This window comes from Orbicella franksi, chromosome 6, assembly GCF_964199315.1.
Source record: "Orbicella franksi chromosome 6, jaOrbFran1.1, whole genome shotgun sequence".
Taxonomy (NCBI): domain Eukaryota; kingdom Metazoa; phylum Cnidaria; class Anthozoa; order Scleractinia; family Merulinidae; genus Orbicella; species Orbicella franksi.
Window position 1 is genome coordinate 2,988,879 of NC_138150.1, and position 17,311 is coordinate 3,006,189.

At 40.1% G+C, this 17,311-nt stretch overlaps 3 protein-coding genes, 1 long non-coding RNA gene, 1 other non-coding gene and 1 pseudogene across 5 annotated transcripts; 2 read left to right on the top strand and 4 right to left on the bottom strand.

Annotated features, from left to right (window-relative positions):
• Positions 1 to 11: 11 nt before the first annotated feature.
• Positions 12 to 10,863, bottom strand: LOC145489938 (cyclin-F-like). The gene is made up of 18 exons (XM_081469030.1): positions 10,170 to 10,863; positions 9,877 to 9,983; positions 9,624 to 9,691; positions 8,803 to 9,002; positions 8,398 to 8,448; positions 6,839 to 7,099; positions 6,447 to 6,520; positions 5,818 to 5,860; positions 5,607 to 5,728; positions 5,444 to 5,524; positions 5,035 to 5,077; positions 4,865 to 4,912; positions 4,632 to 4,702; positions 4,318 to 4,379; positions 3,854 to 3,941; positions 3,389 to 3,448; positions 2,983 to 3,022; positions 12 to 2,239 (listed from the first exon to the last, which is right to left on the bottom strand). The coding sequence occupies exons 1-18, from the start codon at positions 10,290 to 10,292 to the stop codon at positions 1,598 to 1,600; spliced, it is 2,184 nt and encodes a 727-aa protein (XP_081325156.1). The 5' UTR covers positions 10,293 to 10,863; the 3' UTR covers positions 12 to 1,597.
• Positions 6,518 to 8,384, top strand: LOC145489949 (uncharacterized). Its single transcript, XR_014049641.1, has 3 exons — positions 6,518 to 6,763; positions 6,884 to 6,979; positions 7,244 to 8,384. It is a non-coding gene; the product is annotated as an uncharacterized LOC145489949 (long non-coding RNA).
• On the top strand, positions 10,763 to 10,836 carry Trnat-agu (transfer RNA threonine (anticodon AGU)). The gene has a single exon. It is a non-coding gene; the product is annotated as a tRNA-Thr (tRNA).
• Positions 10,864 to 11,043: 180 nt separating the features above from the next.
• LOC145489944 (very-long-chain enoyl-CoA reductase-like) lies at positions 11,044 to 12,674 on the bottom strand. The gene has a single exon (XM_081469036.1). It carries the CDS (start codon positions 12,138 to 12,140, stop codon positions 11,400 to 11,402), a length of 741 nt encoding a protein of 246 aa, XP_081325162.1. The 5' UTR covers positions 12,141 to 12,674; the 3' UTR covers positions 11,044 to 11,399.
• Positions 12,675 to 12,682: 8 nt separating this feature from the next.
• Positions 12,683 to 13,709, bottom strand: LOC145489946 (uncharacterized; annotated as a pseudogene).
• A 51-nt stretch (positions 13,710 to 13,760) lies between these two features.
• On the bottom strand, positions 13,761 to 16,528 carry LOC145491576 (uncharacterized). Its single transcript, XM_081470817.1, has one exon. The coding sequence runs from the start codon at positions 15,631 to 15,633 to the stop codon at positions 14,929 to 14,931; it is 705 nt and encodes a 234-aa protein (XP_081326943.1). The 5' UTR covers positions 15,634 to 16,528; the 3' UTR covers positions 13,761 to 14,928.
• Positions 16,529 to 17,311: the final 783 nt, after the last annotated feature.

Sequence of the window (17,311 nt, forward strand, 5' to 3'; positions counted from 1 at the left end):
TTCCTCCATAATCCCTTGTGAGGGACTGTAATTGCTTAAGACAATGGACTATAACTGCTTGAAACTTAACTGAAGCTGGTTTTTGGTAGCGCACGAGCATAAGCAACATTTGCAGACGCAATAAGCTGCTATTAAGGTGCAATAAGTTCCTTTGGCTTAGAAATTTCTAACACAAAAGGCACTAATTATCAATATCTTACTATCTCTGCGTATGATTATGCGCTCGTGAAAGCCAGCCCATGGTGATCACAAATGGCTCAGGTAACTGGCAAAAAGAAACAAGATGAACAAGGTTATAAACCTCCTTCTCCTCCCGGGCCATCTTTGACCGTAAATTACAAGCATAGGGAAACGTTCTAGGCACTTGCTTGCCCTTTAGATATCTCGTCGTTTCCAATGTAGGCGTCACTAAAATATGAAAATTGTCGTAATGTGTCACCCTAACTTCAAGGCCAGTAGCCCTCCCTCCACTCAGGGTCACCCTGGTGGCTCCACGACCCTCCACTTAGGGTCACCCTGGTGGTTCCACGACCCTCCACTTAGGGTCACCCTGGTGGCTCCACGAGGTTGGCTCACAAGCCCACTTTGCGGGTTATCCTGGCTCCCAAGCTAACTTTGTGATTTCTCTTTAAATCATTCATTTTGGTGCTTCTTATAATTGAAAATCACGTCCGGAGTGGCTTGGTGTGTTGAGTGGTTCCCCAGCCCGAGAGAGCTTTTTACCGCATGAATAGGTACTTGGAAACACTACACGGATCTATTTAGGGATTATGGTCCTTTCCCCTACGAGTTGTTTGCTAGCGTTAGTAGTCAGATGGAAAAACAATCACTCTTTACTCAAGCTTGAAGAACTAGAGATAGTCAATGTTTTACTCTCCAGTACGGTAGGCTTACTTACAATCTCTTGTAAAACATTTATTAAACTTTCAACCATACGAGAATAGCGAAATAACTCTGGGCGACGCTACCGTTTACACTATGTAGCGCTAAGAAACCAGAAAATCAGTCTTTCAAATAACTTCCAGGAATTTTATTTTAGCTTCAACGCTTCGAATGCGTTCAATTTAAAGCATATGGTTATATGTTCGCCTTCCAACTTCCAAAGAAGGCTTTTTCACTAAACAACAATTTGTATTTAAGAATATACCACGCAAACTTTCTTCATTTTTGCTCTGTATAAATATGGGCAATGGCACATTTAACCTCGCCATAATTCTTCTCAGCTTTCTAATCAAAGATGGTGGTTTTACCAGATTACAAAGTCAAGAAAAAATAAGACGTAAAATATACCTATGTATGTATAGTATGCTTTCCGGTTGAATATATACAGAATATCTTTCATTGTCGCGAATTATTCACAAAAGTATCATTTTAGAATCAATGACATTAAGCTGAAAAGCGTCACGATAAAACACAGATAATCGATATATTAAGGTTCCTAAATGCGTTCTTATTCTGGTGTCTAGAACATTTTGCAACGCTTGAAACTAAGCCTAAGACAAGAAACAACTGTAAAGTTTGCTAAGTTCTGCCATGAAAGAACAACTTTGTTACAAGGAAAAAGAGAGCTAGCTGAGACCTAGGAACGGCTGAAAGTTCAATGGGTGACTGTTCTACTCCACGCTGAAATCCTCCGCTGAGACTTCAAAGAAATGGGGTCTCTGATGGAGAGATTGTTATTGTTTTCAATAGGTCTTAGAGGTTGCCTACTACGCAAGCTTGAATCTAATGGCTTAGCACAGCCCTCTCCTAACTCCATATTATCATCAGCTTCCATAACAACTGGCACACAAAGCTCGCTGGCGCTGTGAATGCCATTGTCCATTGGCACGGGTTCCGAATCCGTGTCCATGTCTTGCACTTCTAAATCAAACCCGCTGTGAGTACCAGCTGGGTGGAGAATGCTCGGTGTGGAACTCGTCCTTGAAAATTCCTCCCAGTTCAGGAAGGAAGAGTCTCTAGATTGCTTGTTTAACACGCCATGCTGGTCATCAGCTAGTTCGCTACAGAGTTCCTCATCAACATTCAAGTCGCCTTCATCCTCCATGTCTCCTTCATAACCACTCTCGGACAAACTGCCGATACTAGTATTCAAAATGCTGTCGTCAGCAGTGAGGTGATGCGCATGACTAGAATGCCTTGCTGCTGGCTGACCACGTAGGGATCGCATATCACCGATCGAATCACACTGCAAGACCTTGGGAAGGAGATATTGACGTAATTCTTCACGGCCAGGTACCTGAGGAGCAAAAGCAAAGAAGGCTTTAAAAAGGTGCCTATGGTCGTAACGTGTCTACAGCTAGTCACGCTGTAAAAAGCAATGACAAGGACCAACTCTGGGTGCTTGGTAGTGAATTTGAATTGAGCAACTGAAGGAAACCAATTTGGGCGTGGCTCAGGTTTATTTAATAATATAATAATAATCTTTATTGAGGAAACTTTTTCACGTACATGTGGTTTTCGAAAAGGACCTCAAAGATTAATACTAATTAATAGAACTAAAAATATGAAATTTATAAAACACTTGAGTTAAAAAATTAAAAACCTGTCTCTTAACCTGTCTCTTAATTTACTCAAGAAGATACCACTCTAAAACGGACACTCATATAAAAGCTACGGAGACGTTAGTGACGACAAAGACAGTTCGTCAAGTACTTTCGGCTATGGAGCAATATTAAAGATTTCATGCCAGATCTATCTAAGCTGGTAACAAAGTAGGTGAGACCAAACTCTGCAATTTACACCTCTAAGCGAGACAACGAGCTTCCCAACTCCTTTCACATGATTTGGGAAAATCTTCACACAAATAATGGGAGGACAATCACAAATCATGTACAAATTAAAGAGAAATCGCAGAATGGGACAAGAAAAGACGTGGCTTATTGTTATGTAAGATGTAATAAGTTTCATAATTTGTGTATTCAAAACGCATCTTGTAGAAATGTAAATCTTATAATTATTATGACAAATTCAAATTCTTACCATTATTTGGCTGACTTTTAAGAAACGCTCATCAGAGTACCTAACCAGAACAGTAAAGAAATATAAATATTTTTCATTCAAGGACACAAAAACCAAACTGGAGCAGCAAAGACAACAATGAATTATAAACCATATGTCTCATGATAAAACACCAGTTATTTGAAGGGTGGTAGTGAATAATGATATCCACTGGATAAATTGCTATCCTGTTGACAAGTGTTGGCCAAACATGGGATAGCAATTTATCAGTAAAAAGCATTATCCATCCTTTGAATAACAGGGCCATGGAATGTTATGAGCACTGAGCACTACATAGTTTTAACTAACACATTACAAAACAATATGAAAAATCATGGTTTGATTTAATAATCATCGAAACACGGCAACAACAAGGAGTAAAACAAACCTTTCTTTAATGGCTTTTAATTTTACATTTCTGTGGTCTACAGGGTTTTCATCAAGAAGACTGTAAAAAAATATAAAGTGCATCAAGTTTTATTGTAGCAATACGTCAGGAAGTCATTAAGAGGGACCAATGATACTACGATTATCAGTTGAGTAAGGCGGACGAAAGTTTGGTCACCAAGTTTTAACGTAAAAATCGTGTTGTTGTCACGAGCAACTGGCTCCGTATCCATTGGCAACTTGTCGGCCTTTGACGTCAATTGACAGCAAAGCGCGCGAAATTGTAGGTGATGCGACAGGCGACCAACGGCTGTTGATATTGTTACCAACGGAAACGAGGTAAGTTGCCCGTGACAACAACACGATTTTACGTTAAAACTTGGTGACCAAACTTTCGTCCCGCCTTACTCAACTGATAATCGTAGTAACTATCTTTCAGTTGTTACAAAAAAGTGTAAATAACTACCATTGCTGATGTAAATGAAGAGTGTAGTCTAAAAGATCTGCAAGACTAAAGCCAGTTATCTCATGCATGTGCAGCGGCCATGGAGTCTCTGTCAAAAGAGAAAAAAGTGAAACAACTTAAAATGTGACAACTTCAATAAATTGACATACATGTAGCATGGCTGGCCTCTGTACCATACCCAAATTCAGAATTAGCCAATCAGAGGCTGTGTCTACTGTCCTGATATCTTGCAATACCTCTCACCAAAATACAAACTGTGGTTCGACCAAACTCGCCTGATATGCGGCCAAAGTGTACCAAAAAGGTATGGTTCGGCATAAGACAGTAGGAAACACAAATGCTAGAGTGAGTTTGTCATTCTGAAATTTTTGGATCCACTGTTTTTGAGGGATTGCCCCTGTTTTTTACGTGCCAAACTAGCCATATTAAACCAGTTACATTGTGTGACACATTTATCAGCTTACCCATTTCTTGAACTGAGTTTGCTAAAAGAACAGAGGATGCAGCCATCAAAGCCGGAGAATACCTAAAAGAGAACGTAAGTAAACAACCATTTACTAACTACTAGAAAAAATAACAGTGCCTCAGCCAGCCTGGTTAAAGTGGGTGGGATGGGAGGAATTGAGATCAATCTTTACACCTTCAGCAAGAGGATTACAATCATTCAGGTTCTTTATCAACAACTTGCTACACACACTTTCTACTATTCACAACTTCAGGAGTGGTCTGCTTCTTAGATATCCATCAAATCAACAAAGATACAAAACAACAACCTTACCTTCCATATTCAGTGTGTAAGATGGATAAATCTGCTACATATCCTGCAATACAATCAGTCTTTTGACTGACCTGAAATAGAACATTCAACAAATGAGTACATTAGATTACATAACTAACAGTCTGAAGTGAGAAACAAAGATAAGTTCTGGTAACTGCTATTTTATGATGAAATATTTACTGATTAGAATTGAACTTGTTTTTTACAAAAAAAATATTAGAATTAATACTTACTGCTGCAAGGGAGCAAAAAAGCTTTAGAAAATCTGGTATGGTAAGGACCTGCAAATGAAAATGTACTATGTAACTTAATATATAGAATGATAGTCATTTTGGGATCCATGGTGCAAAAATGTCAAACAGGCACCAAGAGGAGAATAACCTAAAATGAAAATGGGACTTACTCGGACTTGACCCTTGATACAGGACATCACTTCACCCATCATTCTGTGGACCAAGACATGAGGAAACAAAATAACATTAAAAAAAGTTAACTTATTTACCGTAAGGAAGGGGGTGGGGTGGGGGTGGGACAGGGGGGAGGAGCCTGGGAGAATAGGGGGTAGGGGGGATACAGGACTGAACGCAAGTTATTTAAAAACAAAGAAAATGCCTAAGAATTGTGCAGCTAAAAGACAAGGATGTGTTTTGATTCTCCTAATTAATAGGGGAGGGCAGCAGGATGGAAAAGGGTGGGGTTTGGGAGATAAAGGTACAGGAAGCAGGTGAGCGAGGTATGGAAGGCTGGATATTTTTACCTTACTGTCCCCCCCCCCCCCCCCTTATGGTTGCACATCATTTAATTGGACATACCTAACTACTTCCTCATATTTATATGTGCCATCAGTTAACCAAGCAGCCTCTCTTATTGTGACAATGTCTTTGCCTTGAAACCTGTGGGAATGAAATATTTTGCAACGTGGTTGGATTTTATAAAATAATGTTTTGCTCAAAGAGAGCATTGCAGATCACTAACCTTGCAGCTATTAACATGCATGTGATTCCAAGGAGCTGCAGTTCAGATCGCTGGACTTTACGTCTCATTAAATACTGGTCAACGCAGTTCACAGCAATATGAACAATCTGGCTTGGAAAATCCTGGAATAACCAAAGAAGAATGATTATGATGAAGAAAAAAAAGACCCTAAAATAAAATTCAAATAAAAGAAGCAATGGGAGACATTTACCTTCATAATAGCAACTTCTACAAGCCAGTCAACCAAGATATACCTGCATATACGAAAAAGTTAACAAATATTGTGAATGAATAAAATTTGGTCTCCAGCTCCCTCAGACGTCCTATGGCATTTGCTGCTTAGTTCAAACTGAATTTTCTCTGGGACTGTTACAAACAGTGGAAATGGCTCTTTGTTACTTCGTAATGCCTGCTGACTCATGCAAGGGTTGGATTTACAGTCTTCTTTCCAATAATATTATGAGCCTACAGTACTCTGATTGGAGCGGGCAATATCTCATTTCTTGAATACTCTTTTGCTGCGAGTCAGCCAAATCTTTTATACCTTATGCCACATTTTGCCATCAGATAATGTAATTACATGTATAAATATAGCTCATTCAGTCATAAAGGGGTGCGAGTCCTGCTTCACTGGCCAGAGGACACTCTTTGTACATGTACATTGCTTTTTGGCCCAATCGTTATGAAATGGATTTTGCGTGTTGTAAATTCTTTTTAATTGTTGCTTCCAGTTACATGCAATGTCAGTTCCAAGATTTACGTTTTTTCCGCACGTCCACTTGTAGCTCATTTTACACCAACTTTAATATATCAGGCACAAATTTTTAAGATGAAGATTACCTCATGGTGCTGTTGAGTTCTGTTTGAAAACTAAAGAGCTTGTGACTGTTGAGTGGTTTTGATCTTGACACAAACTGTAACGAAAAAAGAGAAGACAATAAGAAATACATAAGCAAAGAGAAAATTAAATTTCATTGTTACAGCATTGAAAGCGGAGAAATCCGAGAAATCCAAACGTGGACAATTCTGTCCGAGAAGGGGACTAAGTCAGAGACAGAACAGAAAACATGGCAGCCGAGTAAACAGAGATGAACGAGCAAGCACATTTGAGGCTCGATGTAGAACTAGAGTAGTCCAGAACGCAAAACAGTAACGTGGTATGAAAGTTGTGATCTTTTATCTGTACAATTGTTCATAAATTTCATTAGACTGCTTACTGCTTATACATGTACCTGTGAGATAAACTCTGCTACTTGTGTTTTATTGACCCCTCCCAGGTTTCCTTTGGCGTATTCAAGAGCGAGAGTCAGTTGAGCATCTGGATGTCCAGCTGTTGCACAGTCCCGCAGTTCCCTGAGTCTCTCCAGTCGTGAGTAAGGTTCTATTGGACCCTCACAAAATCGCATCTTCCAGAGATCAAAGGCTGCTTGGCAAGATCCTTGGCCTGCAGCGTTTGTTAGCCACTGCAGACTTTCTTCCTTTTTCTTCTCATCCTGATACCGAAATAAAGTATTTTGTCAGTCAATCAAAGTCTCAACAGCCCATTCTTTTAGCTTGTGCATGATGAGCAATGAGAACATTTGCTTAGGAGGCTAAATATCAGCTGTACTTATTATTATTTTTTTTTATCAATACAGGTCAGTGCTGGCAAACTTATAGCTACAACATGTAGGAAATTCTGACAAGAATGCTAGGGTAGTCTGCAATGGGATACACCCTGTCATGTGCCTTCCTATCCAGGGGGAAGAACAATATTCATATTTGCCTCATGCAAGTGGGCACTACAGTAAATGGGCAAACTAGCCTGCCAGCCTGCTCTTTGTGGTGAAAGAGGGTATGAAAGGAGAAAGGAAAGAGGAGCCTGCCTGCGTCGCTTAGAATTCTGAATGACGCACCCAAGAAACTCTGCTGGCGTGACGCTGAGCGATATGGATGTAAACGTTGTCAATGTGATCTGTGCCACGCTAGAAGATAGGATAGGGCTTGCGATGGCTAATGCAAAAGAAAATATGTAAAGAAAGAAAATCTAGGCCAGAAAATTCAGGGTTTGGATGGGTTTTGTGCTCAGGTAAAGACAGACATTAATTAATGCCATAAATGACAACTGCTCTGTAAAGGTCAGACAACTAACGCGGCGCTTCATTTCATTCACAATAACAAAGAGTTACAAAATTATCTAGACTTATCTCAAGTCCTGTACAAGATAGCAAGAACATTGTTTCTTTCTAGCAGGGAAGACACCGCATTACATTGCTCTACCTTCAATGGAAATTTAATATAAATTATTCTGAAAAATTGGCATAAGCCGTTCTGAACACTTCATCTCTGCAGGGCACCATTTTGTTTTTCTAAACAGGAGCTGATCACAGTTGGATAACATCACCATGTCAATGTATAAATCTCAGCCAATCAGTACTTTGTATCCAAAATTTGGATGCACTGATTCAGAATTCAAAGTGGTGCAGGCAGGCTCTTCTTCCCCTTTGCTCTCCTTCTTTCAGGTCTTTCAGTTGCCACAGTCACTGAGAGCCTGCTTGCACCTACTTGCAGGCTACAGGCAAACTTTCTAGAAGCCTTCAATGCTTGAAGACAGTGGCTGGCTTTTACAGAAATGCCATCAAATGTAAATAGTTTTTGGTATAGATATTTAAATATGACATTTCCATGTTTGACGAAAGTAAAGCAATGGAGGACTTTTTTATGTTTGACCAAGGCTTACTGTCATCGTGTGACTGTTATCATGATACAGTGCTTGATCATTCTGACATTGCTGTTACTATTTTAAACATACCTCATGTAAACTAAGGATTTTCCCCACACAGTACAACATTGACTTATTAACCTGGTGAAAAATAAATGATTTATTACATTAATTACGCAGACTGATCATCTTGCTTGACATGTTTTTTAAATTTAGAGAAACAGTTATGCTAATAATAAGCAGGTTAAAAGAAACTTTGGGAGGCTGGAAATTGGACGGTAAAGGGATTAAACTAAATGGAACAATTTTTACTTTTGAAGCTCATTTTAAACAGAGGTCAGCCATCAAATAGCTCAGCAAAGTGACTGGATGAGATCATGAAATATATAATGATTTTTGCTGGCAGCAAGCAACTTCTGACAACCCTGTGATAATAAAAATGTCTGCAAAAGAGACTTTTTTCTTTTTATGCAAAAATACACTGCAGTTACTTACCTCTGAATCTGAACAAAGTTCCACCATACTATTAAAGACACACGATTTACAGCACACACCAGATGGAGCCCAAGGAGGGCGTACAAAAAACCAAGTGAATGGTGCACCATTTTGAATAGTGCATTCAGCTTTAAAGAAGAATTCTGCAGCAAGACGACCATTTTCTTTTGCATTGACGCCCTTCTCCCCATTTTCTGAAACTTAAAATGATGGGCAACAAAAAATAAATTAGATTTCCACTGACTGTCTAAGGCAGGTGTTATCATTTATTCCACGTTCAGAAATGGAAATCATTTTCAACATTTGATCTATTGAGTTATGGAAACACAAGTGGAAGTTTGGGAGAGTGAGAAATGCTATCAGAACTGAGGCGACCAAATTTTTTTGTTGTGTTCTAAATTTTCATAAGGGTTTCTACAACTTCATAGGAACAGAAAATGTTTTCCTTTCCTTTTTTAAACAATGAAGATAAGAATGAAAATAGTTTCTTCATAACGATGATCAAAATGCAAATTTTATTTGCTCACTCGAACAGTTACTTGAAAAATCAGAGACAGCAGATTTACAGACGAGTTCAGTTTGCGTAAACACAACAAACATCCTTCAACCTCTGCACTGTGACTAATGTTTATTGATGACAAGTTTGTTTTAAGGTCATTCAAAAGGCCACTATTTAATTTTCAATGTTTTGCTTTTAGAAAAAAAATATTTTCCACGATTCTTTACAAGTCAACGGTAAAATACTGCAAGGTAAGGGAAAAAGTTATTGGAGTTTTCACACACGATACATTTATTGTTCATAACGCTGGTCAACCACTTACTTCCTTCGTTATACAAATGAGCAAGTCCAAGCTTTATAAGAGCCTCAGGATTTCCTAGATTAGCTGCCCTGAATGGCAATAAGATAAGAAAAAAGATAGTAAGATACACAAATTTATAACGCATTAGGCAAAATTGACGGGCGAGCTGTGTAAGCTGTTCTGGTGCAGTGAAGTTCGATGGAAATGGAGGGAAATTCGAATGACGCGCAAATCTACTGAATTCCGTTACATGTAACAATCAACTACAACAAACCTCTGAAGAAGAGGCAGATTTTTGTGCGATGGCCAAACTCCTAGAAAAGACGCTGACAGCCATAGACTAGATGAATCGTCAATCAGTTGCTTTAACCCTGAACAAACCTGCAAACGCAGAAAATGCAAGAAGAAATTAGCAACGAAACGAACCATCAACGGTCGCAGTCTATCCTGCGCGTCCATGTCAACTGGTCTTTTCCAACGGTCGCGCATGGCAATCTTGAATATTTTGAAGAAAACAAGCTAAGACCTTGCGCTTCAAAAGAAAGAAGGCATATGTCGTCTACCTACCACTCTCAAGTCCATTAGTTCGTTTGCCGTGAGACATTTTAAAATAAGGAGCACAACCTCCTCAGGCAGCGCTAGCAGTGAACATGTCCGCGCTCGCGATGGAATCCGTGTTCGAAGCTTCATTTTTCCGAGGTATAGATGAAATTAGATGGCTTTGCCAAAGAAGACGGAAGAAAATAACTGAAATGGAACTAGAAAAAGCAAAACAGGACCTCAGAGCAAAATGGTGCTCTATACTACCTAAAAATTAACGAAAGGATGGAAGAAACGGCTTGTAAACCGAACATTGAGTACCGTTGGCGATTAAAGTCACCGCGCTGTCAGTTCACGCCTCATTTCGCACACTGTGATTGGTTGCTGAGGACTCTGGGGCCTCCCCTGAGATCCCATCGCGTGCGCGACAAAAGAGAACAAGTAAATCAAGCTTCCTCCACCATTTATTGGCTGTTTTATATCCACATATCGATAAATCCTACCCATACAACGTTCGAATGTTGGATAATTACAATTTTTATGCGGAGAAAGGAACATCATCTGTAATTGAAGGTTGCGCTTGGTTTATTAATTACAATTTCACCGGTATTTCCATCGAGGGCGCCGTAGCTCAGTTGGTTAGAGCGCCTGTCTAGTAAACAGGAGGTCATGGGTTCAAATCCCCTCGGTGCCTTTCTTTTTTTAATTATTATTTTTTTGTATGTTTTTTTTTCCGTTATCATTTCATTCATTGTTTTGCCTCCTGCAAAAGTCCTGAGTGAAAAGTAGTAAATGATTTTTAATGAGGGCATCAAAAATATAACATGCTATTTACTATATTTGACATTACTGGAAATGATCCAAGAAGTTACTTTGAAATTTTACGATATCACGGATCATATGCAGATATTACTGCCAATTTTGTTTATAACATTTCAAAACTATAACTACAAGTGATATGAAAAGTAAAACAAAAAAAATATATAATATGACTGTAATAACGAGCGAAAAAAAAATGTCCTCTTTACTCCTACATCACTGAAACATTTCATTCTAATCAGCAGCCCTGAAGGTTAGTATTTGCATTGGAAAAAGAAACGATTTGTAATTTGGAAATCTTCTTCCCCCGGGTACACTCATAAATGTACACACCTGGTGGGTAGAGCAGGGCGGGGGGGGGGGGGGTAACTTCATATCTCTTTGATCGATACGTGAGAACGTAAAGATGTATGGTTTACACGGCGTACTGACTTGTTCTCAAAACACAAAAGGAATTAGGACTTTTCGATTGCTAGGATACAATTCCCTCCCGGCCAGTCCATCAAACTCCTGTCGATATGCCTTGTGTTTCTTATGTGCGTAAACAACAAGAGTGATCATTGTTGCAAGTAGAAACAGGGCTGCCGGGAGAGTCCAAGATGCCAAGAAAAAACCCAGCCATGATAAAATTTCGCACGAATAATGCGGGCAAGAGATGCAGTCGAAGAGGAATCCATGCGGTAGAACGTGCTTTGAGTTCGGGGACAGCAAGCCTGCTCGTTTTTCCTTCCGAAATGCACGTAGTTTGAGATGGCAGAGGCAATTTCCAACCTCACCGATCAGGAAAATGACTGAGCCAGCCACAGTGAGAGCAAGAAATGTTTGTTTGTATCCATTGTCGTGTCGCAGCGCAACTCCGTTCCAGAACGCAAAGAACCAATAATAAATAGGCGCTCCTATGCTTTCTACACAAGACATTTTCCTTCGGTAATCATGGACCCAAAGGACTTCTATCGTTCGACGGAGAAAATGCAACGACCAGAGTCCGACGAAAAGATATTCCAAATCTTGATTTTTTGCAAACTTGGTATCATTCGATACGAGGAGACAGCCTGTAGCAGGAAAATGCTCTATGAATATCTTAGGGACCTTCATAACTACAAGGAACACTGCAAGAGTCCCAATGTATGTAACACTGTTAACAACGACAGGGTTAAACCCGGAGGATACGTCCGCCATGATGAATTCCTAAGAAAGCGATCGCGTGACCTCCACTGGCACTCAGCTTGACCATTTTATTTTTGTGGGGTGGGGATAGGCTTGTCTCCCTACCCTCCCAAGCAGACGTTTTTTAGGGTGTGGAGGTTAGGGATAGGCCGGTAGGAAGTAACATCACATCCCCAGGCAAGGGGCTCCCATATAAAAAAGAACGAGGGTTCTCGTGGGAAATTTCAAAAAAGAACCACCAAGAGGTACCGATATCCTGTTTTGTGGACGTGGCTTGAAATTTTTTTCACCCCAAAGAGGCAACTACTCTAACCATTTTCATAGACATGATTGCTTTTAATACATTCTACTCGTAAAGTCGGTTGTTAAATATCTCCTGTCATTTTTTTCGATTGAATACTCTTAAAAGGTCTAAAAGGTACTGTAAAAGCTCCTGCTGTGGACCTTTTGAAGCTGAACACCCAAAGAGCTACCAAAACTGCTTTTTTAACACCTGAAAGATACAATGAGCACCCTCGTCCTTTATATATGGGAGTGCTCCCCCCCCCCCCCAGGGTAACATCTCGTATACTATGTGTAATCGACTCCTGTTAGGGTATGAGTTTCTCCTTCAGTTCGTTACAGTACTCCGATATTACTCACCATCTTTCAGGGAAGGACATGTGTTTTACCGAGGTAGGTACCTATGCTGGTAGGCATAGTTATTAGTTTAAGCTAGTTTACGTTTTACGACAGAGAGTAATAATCAATCACTCAAATATTTCAGTAATATAGTATGTCACAAGACCTCGTATACGGACAAGCTGCTTTGTAGTTAGTGTAACTACGGAGTTGCGAGGCTACTTCCATTCTGAAACGGTCTATGGAAAGAATAAATGGACAAGCAGTCTCGGCCCATTCTGACCTTCTGGTGATCTCTCCAGCGATGCAACTTCTTTGCCATCGCAGATCTGTAACATGGCCGTGTTGATAAGTCCAGGATTTAATGGAACACAGGTCAATGGGTCAGGTAGCTCTAGGGCCATTGCTTTGGAAAGGCCCTCGATGGCCCACTTAGAGGCACAATAAGGAGCTTCATTTACCGCGGCAGTTCTTCCCCAACCAGAAGAAAAATTGATAACCACGCCTTTCCCTGCTTTGATCATCTCGGGGACAAAATGGCGAATCACAGTTGTGACACCTTTGATGTTGATATCAATAACATTGTTGAACTCCTCTGCAGAAATTTGCCAGAGATACGCATTATTATTGATGACAGAAGCATTGTTCAGGAGAAAAGTCGGCGCTCCAAAGTTAGGAGTAATTTCTTCTGACCAACGTTACACATCCGCCTCGTTCACAACATCAACAACATCAACAACTGCTTGGGTTTGTTTCCTTTACAGTATTCGTCGTTCAACTGACTTATCTTCTGAGCCGATCTTGCACATCCTAACACTGTGTGGCCTCTGCATGAGTACCATTTCACCATAGCAAGGCCTAATCCTGCAGAAACCCCTTTAATTGCGATAACTTCGTGTTCGTTCGACGCCATTTTTAGACTGATTACTCGGGTTGAAACTGGTATTTCAATGGGCCACTTCCGAGTTGCTTTTGCCTCTTCATGCAAATCAAACTCATTTATTGCCCAAAGACTCGTTTTGAAACAGAGGCACAAGGTAACCTAGAAATGGCCTATTTAATAAACTGAGTTGAACGTTCTTGCAAGATCTTCCTCGTTACCCAGGCGTCAGGCAACGAAGCTGACATTAGGCGGGGAAAGCGGTTTAAGACGTTCAACGAATTATTGTTTTTTGAAAAGGAGGTCTTTTTTGGCAGTGCCACTGCTACAGAACAAATCTGGGCATCTTTGGCTCATGCTGTGAAGCAGATGGCCAACAGTTGCCCACTTCCTTAACATTAGGGCAATTACGATTCTTTAGACAATTCCATACCAGCCAGTTGAATACCACTTAACGTTGAATACGATAAATACGTGACATTATGCTGTTGGCGATTGCGTTACATCAGTCATCTCATATCCAACAAGCGCGCGTGGAATAATTTTTGTTTTATTATAAACTCCCCTAAAATATTGAAAGCTAAAATAAAAATGCCCCCAAAAATTACTTGTACACTTACTCTATTTGTAGAGCACGGAAGAGCACGGTACAATGGCTCATATACTATGATGGTTAAGCCAATGAAAACTCTTGAAGTACATTATCCAATGGTCTAGTTTTTAAGAATACTTATTTATTATCTGAAAGGAAATAATCCGCATATAGTTTCCTTCAAAAGCTATCAGCATCTTTTCGACGTTTCTTTTTCTTTTATCGTTTGATTGAGTCAATTAGCAGAGAACTTTTCGTAAAAGAACATTTTCTTTTTCCTGGTGGTTTATTAACCCTTTGATAATTCTCATGAAAAGTCCCTGAAATGATCCATTGACAGTTGTTTACCCAATACCAAGATGTAATAAATACCCTTAATGTATTCAGTTTCCCAAAACGAACCCAAAATAATAAAAATAGGAAAATCTTCTTCTAAGAGCAAACCGACGACCCATAATTAGTTATATCGATGGCAAGGGAAATTCCTGAATAAATGAAATACAGAGTTAATAAAATACGAATAAATGTCGCTTGAATAAATGTCAAATGAATGCCAAAATGAACAAATACCAAATACATCCGAAAAATATCTTAAAAATTTGTGCCAGCAATGACGTCAGTTACCACAAAAATTGACCCTTCACAAACTATGTCAACTATAACTGAAGTCAGTGTCTTAAAATAATGTCATCGAGTCTACATTGCGATCAAGGAGTTGTGAGGCTACTTCCATTCTGAGAATGGTCTATGGAGAGAATGAATGGACAAGCAGTCTCGGCCCATTCTTCTGGTGAATAGTGTAGTGACGCACGTTGTTCTCCAAAGCAGATCTTTAACATAGGCGTGTCGACAATTCCAGGACTTAATGGAACACAGGTCAACGGTTCAGGTAGCTCTAGGGCCATTGCTTTGGAGAGGCCCTCGATGGCCCACTTGGAGGCACAATAAGGAGCCTCATTCACCGCTACGCTCCTTCCCCAACCAGAAGAAAAATTGACAACCACGCCTTTCCCTGCTTTGATCATCTCGGGGACAAAATGGCGAATCACATTTGTTGTACCTTTGATGTTGATATCAATAACATCGTTAAACTCTTCTGCAGAAATTTGCCAGAGATTGGCATTATTGTTAATTACAGAAGCATTGTTCAGGAGAAAAGTCGGCGCTCCAAAGCTTGGAATAACCTCTTCAGACCAACGTTTCACCTCCGCCTCGTTCATAATATCAACAACAGAAAACTGCTTGGGTTTGTTTCCTTTACAGTATTCGTCGTTCAGCTGACTTATCTTTTGGGCCGATCTTGCACATCCTAACACTGTATGGCCTCTGGATGCGTACCATTTCACCATAGCAAGGCCTAAGCCTGCAGAAACCCCTGTAATCGCGATAACTTCATGTTTGTTCGACGCCATTTCAAACGGACTGCGCAGAATGAAACTGTATTGCAATCAAACCAACTGAAGCGTACCCCTCAAGACAACAAAATGAATTGATTATTTGAATATTGAACCGCTAGGCATTTCAAGAATGCAATAGTAAATCGATTATTTGAAAATTGACTGAGTATTCGTTCCAAGAATACGGCTAACGGGTTCAATATTACATACATACATATACTTTTAATACCGGGCGAATAATCAATGAAATAATCAATTTATTATTGAATTCTTGAAACGAAAAGCGAATTCGATGTTCAAATGATCAATTCATTATTGCATTCTTGATCTCGGACTTGCGGGTTCGATATTCAAATTATCAATTCATGAGATCCAGGATTTGTCAAGGGGGAAGGGGGGAGGGGGGTTGCTGGTACCTTGGGGCTGCAGAATCGATAGTGGATGCCCCGAAAATATTGCAATTTCCATAAGACCTGGAACTAGCAATGCCACAAAGTAGAATTTACAGTAAGGTACCTGTCCTGAACGTTTACCATAATATTCACAATCTTTTCCAATTTTGTTCATGTTTTGCTTCTCCGAGATGGGGGGTGGCTAGTCGCCCAATCCCGCCCCCCCTCCTTAAATCCGCCCGTAAGGGTGCGTTCCTTTGGGGTGATCTGGATCAGGGTCAGTGATTCAAGATCACTGAGATCATGGTGTATCAAGGGAACCGATGAATCCACTCTGGTCACGGATTTATGGGTTCCTCTGATGAACTGATCCGAGTGATCTTCGATCACTGATCCAGATCACCCCAAAGGAACGCACCAAGCTTCACTTGGTTTGACTGTAAAGAGGCTGGAAACAATTATCATTGTTCATGTGTAACGAAGTCATGTGACTAAAGGTTCAAGGGATTTGACTTAAGGTCATTCCTCACATTTGTATTGCGCGTCCTTACTGCGCATAATTTATGGCGTCATTAGCGCGCGCTCGTGCAAGCGCACATTGAAAACATGACGGAATTGCCTTGATATTGAGCTCTGTCAGTTGAAAAATGGCTCTAGCTCACCAACGAGCACGGGCACCCCGATTTTTTTCCACTCATTGTAATCAACTAATCATAAGCTTTGCGTGAGAAAAGACTGATCTAATTTCGGTGGTCTTTTCTATTTGGCAGTCGGTAACCACGTCAAGAAATTTGGTTCAAATTTTTAACCAAGGATTTAGCTTTGTCTGAATCAAACTTAAAACGTTTATTTGTGTCCGACACAATGTATGGACAGTAGTTTAATGCGTGTTCTTATGAGTCCGGGCTCACGAAGATGTTACAATTACTGGGAATGTGTTCTTATAATAAGCATTAAATAATGCCAAAATGGGGCATTTTCAATGCCTCACTGCTCCTTAATGAGCATGGGCACCTCCTATTTTATTTCAAAATTGAAGTTATCATGTGATAAATATTCCGTGGACAAAGTTTGAACAAAAATCTATTATCAGTTTTATTTCAGAGGAATTACCATAATAGGCCCTTTGCAGGATCCGGTCACATGGTACGGAATTAATTAAGCTGGGACGCGAGTTACGTAGTGGGACTTCAAAAAACAAAAGAACTCGTACCAGTCCAGCCCAACTTTCCTTTGTTTTGGAAGTCCCACTGTGTAACTTGCGTCCCAGCGTAATTAATTTAGTACCATGTGACCGGATC

Excerpts from the sequence above, each read along its gene's own strand:
- LOC145489944 (XM_081469036.1), bottom strand. The coding sequence starts at position 12,140 with ATGGCGGACGTATCCTCCGGGTTTAACCCTGTCGTTGTTAACAGTGTT.
- LOC145491576 (XM_081470817.1), bottom strand. The coding sequence starts at position 15,633 with ATGGCGTCGAACAAACATGAAGTTATCGCGATTACAGGGGTTTCTGCA.
- LOC145489938 (XM_081469030.1), bottom strand. The coding sequence starts at position 10,292 with ATGAAGCTTCGAACACGGATTCCATCGCGAGCGCGGACATGTTCACTG. Across the intron at positions 5,729-5,817 it reads TAGAAGTTGCTATTATGAAG|GATTTTCCAAGCCAGATTGT; the intron begins GTAAATGTCTCC and ends TGGTTATTCCAG. Across the intron at positions 5,078-5,443 it reads AAATATGAGGAAGTAGTTAG|AATGATGGGTGAAGTGATGT; the intron begins GTATGTCCAATT and ends CTTGGTCCACAG.